The sequence below is a fragment of the Spea bombifrons genome, chromosome 8 (assembly GCF_027358695.1).
Source record: "Spea bombifrons isolate aSpeBom1 chromosome 8, aSpeBom1.2.pri, whole genome shotgun sequence".
NCBI classification, from domain to species: domain Eukaryota; kingdom Metazoa; phylum Chordata; class Amphibia; order Anura; family Pelobatidae; genus Spea; species Spea bombifrons.
Genome location: NC_071094.1, coordinates 18,223,484 through 18,235,755, shown reverse-complemented (window position 1 = coordinate 18,235,755; position 12,272 = coordinate 18,223,484). Strand labels below are relative to the sequence as shown.

Genomic DNA, 12,272 nt, shown 5'->3' with positions numbered 1-12,272 from the left:
TCCGATATAAAGTGTATCAACTCCTCCAAAACTCTGACCTCCTCTACCTTCCTCACCCATTACAGTTCCTTCATAAACCTAACATAACACTTATTTTATAACAAAGCACTTTGTAAAACAGGTTATGTTGCAGCAAGGTGAGAGCTCTCATTTAGCACAGAACAAAAACAATGTTATTTTTTGAATTAACAGGATATTTTATCTATGTTTAGAAAGTACGTAAAATTAGGGATAATCGTTAATGTGTCTTATCACATGTAATAAGTTGCTATTGAACAAGATACCTAAGTCTTTAAGGAAGTGTATGGCAATGGCACTACTACCCTATGTAATCTTAAATATGCGGAAAAATTGTTGTCGCATCAAAAAATAAAAATGCGGAGACATAAAGTAATTTGAGGGAAACTGTTGTGAAGGGAGTAGAGAGACAAAGAAAGGCCACTGACAAAAGAAAAGTATGCAATACTATACCATAGTGTTTGGCGTATGCTGAAAACCTTGCATTATTTTAAATTAGCTGCCTTTTGTATTAAGTTGTTTTAATTACCCAATAATTATGACCTAGATAAGAGCATTTAGATTGATCACCACAATAAAAAGTATAATCTCAACACAAATGGGTGTGCAAACTGCACCTTCCCTCATTTTCATACCTTGTAGGTTTCTTGTCTTGGTCTTGTTTAGTTCCAGAAAGTGTATTTACTTTAGCAGATTGACCTTCTGTAGCTTGTAGCTCTGGTCCTCTGAATCGATCTAGAAATGAGTCAGGTCTTTGATCCTGATTGTGCAAGCTCTTGTGGGCCCATTCTCGCAGAACTACCACTAATCGCACAATCCTAAGAAATGTATTGCAACATAAACATTTATGTAAATTGTATGAGGACTCGAAAAATTATTTAAGGAAAATGAGGTAATCTGAAATTGCTCTGTTTGATATAATTTTTCTTACCTGGATAGAGCCCCTCTTCCTCTAAAAGATGCAAGAGAGACAATCTCCTCATTGTCCTGAGATATGACCCTTTGCAGCTCAGAAGATGTGTCATCACAAGCAGACATAGCCCTAATGTACATCGTAAAGGGAAGAGCATTAGAACTCACATTGTATTTAACAATAAATTACTGAGCCTAAGCCAAAATAGTAAAACCGTTGAAATAAAAATAAAAATGTGGAAATAAATAAACCAGGAATCAAAGCTGACTGGGCTCCTCCCATAATAAAAATGTGGTCTTTTGTTGGCAGGGAGAGGTACTATTTGCTGTTTGCCTGTGAAGGGTGCTCCTCGCTATACATTGTTTGAGAATGTTATACGTTGTTCGAGACACATTATAACATTACAAACCATTAATCCTTTCACAATTCGAATTAACTACAAACAACTTATTCCTGGGAACATTTGACACCTTCATGGATCTAGCATATGTCAAATGGTTTTATGGCCCCTCTAACCAGGGAGTAAACTGACCAAGGATGCTTTGATTGAACCATATCTGTCCATTGGATCTCTGCTAGTCCAGCTAATTTACTGCTGAACAAATTCCCCAATACCTCTGTGTTTATCTAAAGTCTTTGTTAATGTGTGAATTGTGCTTTTGTATTTAGAAAAGTCTGTGTTAGCTTCATTAATGCCTGAGGAAGGGACCTAACAACTTGGTCTCGAAAGCTCACAATGAAACTCTCAGTTAGCCAATAAATGGTATCATTTTAACTATACTTTTCTCCTGTTTTCTCAACGGCTAACTCGGTACAAAACCTTTTTATCATTTTAATATGGTAGATGTAAATTATCAAATAGACAAGGAACATCAAAGGTAGAGGGGAAAAAAGAATACCATTTACACATTCAATCCACTCCCCTTGGAGTAAGGATATTAAAAAGTTTGTGAAACATTGGCATATTCTTCCTAATACTGGTCCTAGTTCTTTCCATTTACCTCGTTTATTTTCACTTAAGCAAGGATCAACGGTACAGGGCTAGTTGGTCAAGATCAATGTTGGTACATTTAATCAACAGCAAACTTTTTAAACTAATATATTAGACTTGTGCACATCAAGAAAGATCAATTTGGATGAAATGTTGGCTGCCACTTTCTTTTTCGGACAAAGAATTTTGTTTCACAACCATTCAGTTTGGAGTATAATTAGAACACTAGAGGGAGTGTAATTAAAAGTTGTGAGGTCCCTGACTCACCATTGACTAACAGCAGCCGCATCTCAAGGTTTAGGATGAGATCCAGGCTTGATTTTGCATTGCAGGACCACCAGCAACAGCAGTACTACACCAATGGATACACGCATCTTACAGAATGTTATGTCACTGAAGTTATCCAAGAACTTGACAATTTTGATGAATCTCTCAGAGTAAGGAAGGTGATAAAGCAGCAGCTTTATCAAATCCCACACTTTACTTTGGTGCTGTATACCAGGTTAGGTAGTAGTAGTACTTGTGTTTTTTCCATGAAAATGGTGGTAGTGGTGCATGTAAGGGAACCATTGGCATAGCTATGCTGCTGCTCCTGCAGAGTCAAAACATCTTACCGGAAGATGTGTCGCATTGACTCTAGCTCCACAAATAAGGCTTTAAAAATTCAAAATTTAATTAGACCAGTTAAAACATGATAGACAAAAAAAGAGAAAAAAAGAGATGTGCTCAAGTGATTGAGAGAAAATATGCCAACGCGTTTCAAACCTTACGGTTCTTAATCATGGCTTAAATGTATGTTGCTGCTACTGCACCTTATATATAAATGACTTTGTCTAGAGGTTGATCTATGTTCACGCCCCCTCATTAACCCATAATTAGTCAACACAGGCAGCGGGTGCAATTGATACAAATCATGGCACACATGGAAATTCTACACCAGGTGATAATTACGATACGTATAACAAATGAAAAAGATTCAACTTAATAATAATAATGTATTATATATAAAGCTTAAAAAATATATGCTAGGTCATTTCTATAATTCATGCCCAAAGGAAATCTTGTGTCAAGGCATAAAATCCAAAAAGCTTCCCTTAGGCGAAGAGCACGGGACCAATCTCCTCCCCTTTTGGGGGGGTGAACGCGTTCTATGCCTATTACTTCTAGTTTTGTTGTGTTACCATTATGTATTTCGCTAAAATGTTTGGATAAACCGGACATGGATCGTAGCGAAGAAAGAGCTGTATCTAAATTATGTATGTGTTCATATATACGTCTTAGTAGTGCACCCGACATATTGTACATTGCATGAAGTACATGTTGCTAAATATATGACATGCGTTGTATCACAATTGATGAAAGTTTTTATAAAGTAGCTTTTGCGATTACTTAGTGACTTACATAAACTGGCTTTTCGTGCTCACCGCATAACATTGACAATTTACTTAAAGAAACATAAGACACGCTTTTTTGCATTTAAGTGCATTTTTATGCCTTATTCATTTTTGTGAATCATTATTGAATATATTTAAACACACTTAATTTTTCTAAAAAAGTGCTGTTTTTTTTACTTTCTGGCTATTAAAAGGAGTCTACAATGGACGAAGCTTCTACCTTTAACCCTATATGTATAAATGATCTACGTTTGGATAACTCGGAACGTTTGAATAAAGTAGCCAATATGTTCTCAAAGGATAATAATCCTACATTTCCGTTTGATGTTAAGAAATTGATGTGGGACTTAGAGCATCATCCCAACAATTACGTGTGTGGTGGGACTCTACAACTTTAAGGCAATACATAGATAATGCTATGATTCCACGTGGACTCAGAATTAAGAAAACATCTACCACACCCTTGGAAGAGGAATACGCTATACGTTGGGATAATGCATTGTCTTAATGCTCCTTTAAGCTGATGAACATTATAATAGAACGTGAACAAAATAAACTAAAGAAATTGGAGAAGAGCATAAGTGAAGTTAATCTTTCTCTCAGTAAGTACGAGGGTGTAACCAGTTTAGTGGAATTACAAAATAAAATGAATAAACATCTTGAAAATCTTGAGGAGATTATTACAACAGATAAAAAAAAACAAATTCAACAGAGATTTAAAAGACTATGCGACTAATTCAGTTTACACATGGCAGAGGAGCTACAGAAACAAACGACGGAGGTCGATTCTCAAAAAAAACAATTTAGATAGCTCCAGTTCCATCAAAAAATCAGTTAATTTTAGTTCTTCAGATGCCGATACAACTGATTATTGCACAGATGCATCAGAGGATGATACCACTGATCATAGCTACAATGCACCATGCAACAATATAACCATCAAGGAGCTACAAAAAACGAGATTGGCCCTGCCAAAAAACCACAAAAGAAAAAACATACGCTATATCAGGCAGGACGCAAACATAGAAAGTGGTCGAACCAGACGCACTCGATACCAACAGTATCAACACAAATAAATGATTCATCTGTTATCAATTTATCTGCCAACATATTAACGCATGAGTAAGTGGAGTTCTTGAGAAAAGGGTTAAATTTTGTTCCCGATCGATCCTTCAACTTATACAATACCCTACAGAATGTTAACCGATTTGTTAGATCGCTGACAATTAAAAAACATTTTTTTACGGAGAATTCTCTGAGTCATATTAATACTGTAGATTGTACTAAAACAATCCAAAGTGAAATCAATATTGTGGGATCTAGTCAACTTCCGTTACATTCTTCATTTGTGGATAATGTGTTATTACTCAGCCTTATAGATCTACAGTCTGATCAATATCCAGAAATGGATTCATTTATTGAAGATACTAGACAGATTGAAAACTTCTAACCCAAAAACAAACAAAAAAAAAATTTATCCTAAATTTATCCTAAAGAAAATGCCTCCCAAAAAGGATAAAGACAAAGAAAAAGAGAAACTAGAAAGGAGCAAACCAATAAATATTTTTTGCTCTCCCAAATCACTTCCACACTCTACTGACCATAGACGATCAATATCAGGCGAACTGAAGGACTCAGCGCCTGTAAGTAACATGGAGCTAACACATTCAGACGCACCTATTCCCCCCCACACTGAGACGCAGCAGCAGATTTCACAGGATTTTATTAGAGACTTGATGGACGGGTTCTATAAAAAAAATTAAACAGGATCTGGTGGATAACCTTGCCCAGATCAGAACCGAGGTCTCTCAAGCTGCTGAAGTCCTAGTGAAGCATGACAAAATCATTACAAGCTTACAAGATGATAACAAAACTTTACATAACATAAATGCGGTCCTTACAAAAAAAGTTAAGGAACTTCAAGTAAAAATTTCAGATATAGAAGACAGGTCTCGAAGAAAAAATATGAGGCTAAGAGGCATTCCGGATGCATTACAAAACCAGGCTCTGGAACATTTTTTGCGAAAATGTTTTTTGACCTTTATTTCATCAGAGGAATTGGGCTTACATCCATTTGAACGATTCCATAGGCTGCGTAAACCTAAAACCCAAGCCCAAGAATCCTCCTATCCAGCAGATGTTATTGTAAGGTTTTCAAGTTTCTATCTTAAAAATCGCATCACACAGGAACTCAGAAAAGATAAACCAAGAATGGATCAATTTAAAGAAATTCAAGTTTTTCAAGATCTCTTTCAAGCGACAAGAACTGCCAGGAAATCCTTCCAAGAACTCACACAAATTCTTAGGGAAAAATCAATACGCTACAGATGGGGATTTCCAATAGCATTAATTATTTATTATGAAGATAATGTATATCAACTCAAGGATCAGGCTTCCCTCAGAGAAAAGATGCTCCACTGGGGATTACTAGAAAGCTAAACAGAGACCATTGAACTTTTTATTTTACTACACATATCTATTATATACAGCTTTTGTTTTGTCTTTTTTTTTTTATCCACTTAACTCTTAACATTTTCAACTAATTTTTATAATCTTTATACCTCACAATTTAGACCTTGAGTCTTTATATCTGAGTAAGGGACTCAAACACATGGCTAGTAATTATCTATTTCACATATCTATTCTTCTTTTTACTCACTTATAACTTTTTTTTTCTTCTTCTTTTATATATCTATACATGTCTTGTTTCCCACATAATACACGATTGCGAATGTTCAAATGATTTTTTTTTTTACACTTCATTTATTTTTTCACAAATTTAACTAAATAGGTAACTACCTAACGTCTCACTATGATATATATATTATATTACATTTAAAGTTTTTTTATACACCTATAAGGGGAGCATTATTATTACTTTTTTTTAAAAAAAAATTTTATTACACATTTTTAATATATTTTCAACTAGTTTTTCACTTCACTTAGCTAACACATATATAAATTTATATTTACATAATATAATATATAATTTTTTTTTTTTAACGGCACTAGAGATATCAGGAATGGTATTGAACACTCTGATTTTCACTTTTTACACTTTTCAATTGCCTGTTATTCTATGAGTCCTATCTTCCTTCTAGAATATTGGTATACCTACGTTACGCTGAGTTGAGGAGTTATGTGATACTTTGAACTTCTTTATCGTTACAAACCTATTAATGTGTGATTTTCTCAAGCATTGATGCATTAAGTACCTGATTGCCTGTTATTACCTAAACTGAAAAATACAACATTAAGCTTTGACTTGTTTAGATACAGGCCACCAGGCATATTTTGTCACACATATTACTGTTAAATCAAAATGTTTTGTTTTTTTTAATTTTTTTTTTTATTTTTGTTTATACCTATATATATACTCTTTGTTTAGTATAACTTGAGTATACAGATTAGATCTAAGCATCCCACTATGAGCTTCTGTAAGACAGTAGGAGGATCCTCCTCTTGTATAATCGTATATGGGTAATTGTCCCCAGCACAGAATATATTGAGAGAAATTAGTTAATTTTGGGTAGATTAAAGGGGTCCCAAAAGCTACACTTAGATACGATTCGTAACGTATTACGTTGAAACTTACGAATCTGGTTAGCTCTTGATATGCGTGATCTGTTTTTTTTTTTTCACTATTACTATTGAGTACAAAGCTCAAGGGGTTGTCCATACTGAATGGCATACTGTGAGATGTGGTATGATACAATCTGAATATTATGTCCCGACTTGACCATGTGTTCATCTAGAATGTTATATTGTGGTGATGCTATGACGCAATTTGAATATCACGCTTTGACTTGATTACATAGTGTGAACTTAGCACGTCATTAAGAAACCGTAAGTTATGCATTGAGTTCTTTGAATGGCACACTGTGAGGTGCTGTACGATACAATCTGAATATTAAGTCTCGACCGGACCTTACGTGCATTCAGAATGTTATACTGAGGAGATGCTATGAATATTATGCTTTACCTTTCTATATAGTCTGAATTTAGGTAGACCATTTTTTTTTTCTTCTTAATATTTAACTACCTCCTCTCTCTCCCTTCCTCCCTACATAACTCCTGTGGTGGAAAAAGGAACTTTTAAGGTCAGCTACATAATTAGTTCGCTTGAACTCTAGAGAAGATGAATGTATGCGATGATTGTTTCGTAAAATTGAAGTACGAAAGAGGGAGGAGAGAAACATCGGGGCAACATACCACTTTCTATGACCATTAGGGTCTTTACCCTAAACGCCCAGGGACTGAATTCTCCGCAAAAAAAAGTGCTTTATTTAAATCGTTACAAGATAATAATATTGATCTTGCTTTCATCCAAGAAACCCACTGGATTAAACCACCTACCTCCTTATGGAAATTTAAAAAATACCCCTATATTTATTTGGCCAATTTAAAAGGTGTAAAAAAGAAAAGGGGAGTGGCAATAATTTTTTCCAAACAACTTAAAATAGATTTTATATATGAGGAGGCAGATCCCAATGGACGTTTTCTGATATTAATAGTTAAAATTAACGACATTACGTTTACACTAGTTAATGTCTATGCCCCAAACAGGATTTTGGTTCGTTTCTTGGACAATCTTATTACTAAAATAGACTCCCTTCAGATAGGTACCCTCTTATTAGGTGGGGATTTCAATTCTGTTCAGGATCCTAAGTTAGACCGTAGTCATTCTAAGCATCACATTAATAAACATACAAATACATCTTATGGGATTCAAGATTTTTTATTAAGAAATTCTTTGTTTGATTGCTGGCGTACTATTCACCCATTAGAGCAGGGCTTGACAAATTTGTTGGGAATCTAGGCGCCAGGTAAAAAAGTTAGGAGCCAGGATTTTTTTTAAAACTAACAGTTGGTCAGGAGTGATCTGATCATCATCAGCCCACTTACTAAACTGACAGCATTTGACCTGGAAGCACCCTGGGCTTTCAGGTCAGTGCTGTTTTTTTGTTTTGTTTTGTTTTTTTAACTCTTTTGATGCTGATGTTCCATTGGAGCACAGCATTGACTGATATTTAGTCCCCACAAGCTTGTGGGGACAAATGTTAACCCCTGCAATGCCACGAATGTGTCATACACAATTGTGGCATTGAAGGGGTTAACGCTGCACTGTCGCTCTCATGGAGCGATCAGGCAGCAGGGGGTGTTGGGGCTGGTCTCCACACTCATGTGGAGACCAAAGAACCCTCTCCCCTGAAAGAACCCTCTCCCTGAAGCTGCCTCTGGCAGCTGGGACTCAATTGCTGGTCTATAGACCAGCCATTGCAGGGGGGAGTGGTCGGTCACTTACTGGACTCAGATTGGTTCCCTATAAGGTTCCCTATAAGGAACGGAACCCGTCAAGGATGCCCACTAGCCCCTTTACTTTACATCCTTAGTATAGAGCCTCTTGCGGAATTATTGAGACAATCGTCCGATATATTTGGCATACAAATTAATTCAGAGTCTTTTAAAATCTCTCTTTATGCAGATGACGTTATTTTGTCAATGACGAACTTAGATTCTTCTCTTCCTGCACTCTTTAAAACATTAGATAAATATGGTTTAATTTCTAACTATAAAATTAATCTTGGCAAAACGCAACTCATCACGACTTGTGTTACGCAAGACGAAATAATTGAGCTTGGGTCTCTGTGTTCACTTGATTGGAATTCACAAACTATAGATTATCTCTCGAAATTTATTTTACAAAAGAACTTCCTTTGCTTATTAATTTTAATTACAAAAAACTAATTGATAAAATAAAAGCACAGCTCTCAAGGTGGAAAAACCTAGAAATCTCTTGGCTTGCCCAAACTCATTTAATAAATGGATACTTAATTCCTAAAATTCTCTATTTTTTTAGAACAATCCCTTTGAGAGTTCACCCCTCTATCTTGAAATGTATTCAGCAAACCATAGACCATTTTATTTGGCAGCATTTGGCAGTTAAACCAAGATACCATTGTGCCCTTTCCCCAGATATGCAAATCCTTTTCTCTACCACCATCTGAACTATTCTCTTTTTTGAGGATTAAAAATCTTATTAATCAGGTGGGAATTGATAGGAATCCAGAAGTAGAACATTGGCTAACAACTCATAAAAAAAGAAACAAATCTCAAGTTCATCTAAACTTGAGAAATGAGAAAGACCCACCAATCCTGAAGTGGGAAAGTGAGCTAGGTTTCGAGTTTTCCTTGGATCAATGGTGTCAGGCCTTGGTTCTTACAAGAAAGCATGCTCACTCAATAAATTTAATAGAAATGAGAAATGACTTGAGAAATGAGAAAGACCCACCAATCCTGAAGTGGGAAAGTGAGCTAGGTTTCGAGTTTTCCTTGGATCAATGGTGTCAGGCCTTGGTTCTTACAAGAAAGCATGTTCACTCAATAAATTTAATAGAGACTTATATTAAGACAATTTATAGATGATACCTGGTTCCAACTAGACTCAATAAAATTAGTACTACACATTCAAACAGATGTTGGTGTTGTCTCTCCCATATGGGCACATTTGCCCATATTTGGTGGGAGTGCCTGCAACTACTAAATTTAAGATATAACCTTTTGCAATTACTTGGCTCACTTCTCCACTTTCAGGACCAACTAGACCCACATATGTTCCTTTTCCATTAGGGACTTCAGAAATATAATTTAAACCATAGAATTTTAATTATCCATGTATTTATGGCCGCAAAAATATGCATAGCTAGGAACTGGAGACAGGCAGGTCTATTTGACTGGGGATCAGTTATTAATCAAAATAATCATCAGTACTTAATGGAAAGAGGATACTATATTAAAATTAATAAGCTTTCTAAATTCGACAATATCTGGCTACCCTGGAAACACTTTCGAGACACTGATCCAGAGAACATTTGAAATTCTCTACCTGAGGTTTAATTTTATACTTCCCTTCCATTGCCCCCCCCCGGGCGGACGTTATACTATACTATACCATGATCTACTTTATGAGTAATAGCTAGCTCCTAGGTGCTTCTCATTGTATGACTGCCTGTTGGATGAATGCTATGTGTGGTTTTGTGATTGGCAACTGGTTGCCACATTTACAGTTTATACTAGATAATACGCTGTAATTCATTCTCTGCTTTTTTTTTCTCTTATTCGGTTCGGGTAGCAGTCTACTGTTTTTTGTTTATAAAGTTCTTAAATAATTATATATCTTACGGTAGATCGGAATATAATAATGAATAATGAATGGACACGTCGTTCGCTTTGAATAAGTGTTTAATTGCTTATAATTCCATTCAAGAACTTCTTTTCTGACATTGTAATACCCTACCGATGTATTCTAAATCTGAGAACATAAAGTACAAAATATTTAAATAAAAAAAAAAAAAAAACTTCTAACCCATTCTTTTATCCTATAAATTCCCCTACTACGTCGATGGACACATTTCAATATAAGGTGGAACAGGACCTAAAGCTATTAGACGCCAGTAGAAAAAACTCAATTAAAAATCTTACCAAAATCACAACATTTGGCGCTTCAGGAACTCAAAACGAATCCCTATTTGATTATTTGTGGAGCTGACAAAGGAGGAGCCACAGTTATCGTGGACGCACTATACAAGCAACTTGTTCTTGATATCTTGCGGGACACATCTACAAATAAACCAATATCTCACGACCCTACTGAGCTAATTAAGAAGAAGTTGAAACACATAGTGTCTGAGGGCATCTCCCTGAATATTCTCTCTACTCAACAACAGGAGTTCTTGTGCCCTGATTTTCCGGTTTGCCCTGTTTTTCATGCGCTGCCTAAGATTCACAAAAATGTTTTTCCCTCTCCCCTTTGCCCTATTGTGGCGGGGATAGGGTCAGTGCATGAGAGACTGGGCGCATGGATGGATGAAATGCTTCAACCTTTAGTTATTCGTACCATGGGCTATATACGAGATACTAAATCTTTATTAACAGCTATGGATGTTATGCCATGGTCAGATGGCTGTTCATGGATGTCATGTGATGTTGTCTCACTTTATTCTTGCATTCCCCATAAACAGGCTGTGGTTGCTGTTAATTTTCACTTAAAGAAATATAGCACATATAGTATTTCTTTACAATCATATGTTTTGGATGTTCTACGATTTTTGTTAGAACATAATTTTTTCAGGTTTCACAGCGATTTTTATTTTCAAATCACTGGTTGTCCTATGGGTGCAAAATTTCCCCCCACTTTGGCGAATCTCTACATGGCCTACTGGGAGGAGAATCATCTACATGCGGCCGCCAATCCGTTTACATCTTGGATTGGCTGGTATGGCCAATATATAGATGACCTCCTCTTGGTATGGACAGGGCCACGTTTTGAGGCGGATACATTTTTACATCATATTAATTCTAATGAATTAAATCTTAAATTTACACTAGAATGGGGTGGTAATACCATTAATTTTCTAGATATTTGCTTAACCGGTGATGTGTTTGGAGCCAAGGTACATTACATGCTTCCAGTTGCCACCCTCGACATGTAATTCGTAATCTCCCTGTAGGTTAATATATTCGTGCTAAAAGAGCCTCTTCAAATGAATTGAGTTATGACATCACATGTAATGACATTACCAATAGACTCAGAAGAAGAGGTTACTCTAATACCATCTTAAATAGAGCCCAAAATATTGTAAGCTCAAAAAAATGTAGTGATTTATTATTCACCATAGATTCAGATGTTTCATCCTATAAGCCCCAAAAATACGTCAATTATGATCCAAAGCATATTACATTTTCCACTGCATATAGCACTGAGTTCACACACATAAAAGATATTTTATTCAGGCATTTACCGGTGCTATATGAAAATGATATCCTCAGTGAGATTCTCAGAAATGGTGTTAAAGTAGTAGCGAAAAGAGGCTGTACACTACGTAATCAATTGTCTCCTAGTAACTTTTTTCAACCAGTGATAATGTACACAGTTAGTTACATCTTAAAGGATGTT

The 12,272-nt window shown here is 35.8% G+C and overlaps 1 protein-coding gene across 1 annotated transcript in view; it reads right to left on the bottom strand.

Annotated features, from left to right (window-relative positions):
* The window catches only part of CNGA2 (cyclic nucleotide gated channel subunit alpha 2), a 91,266-nt gene extending 90,210 nt beyond the window's left edge, over nucleotides 1-1,056 (bottom strand). Inside the window, exons 1-3 of the mRNA XM_053474026.1 lie at nucleotides 950-1,056; nucleotides 704-836; nucleotides 321-324 (exon numbers count right to left, since the gene is read on the bottom strand). Of these exons, the coding sequence (XP_053330001.1) occupies nucleotides 321-324; nucleotides 704-836; nucleotides 950-1,056 (244 nt within the window). The remainder of the gene's footprint in view (nucleotides 1-320; nucleotides 325-703; nucleotides 837-949) is intronic.
* Nucleotides 1,057-12,272: the final 11,216 nt, after the last annotated feature.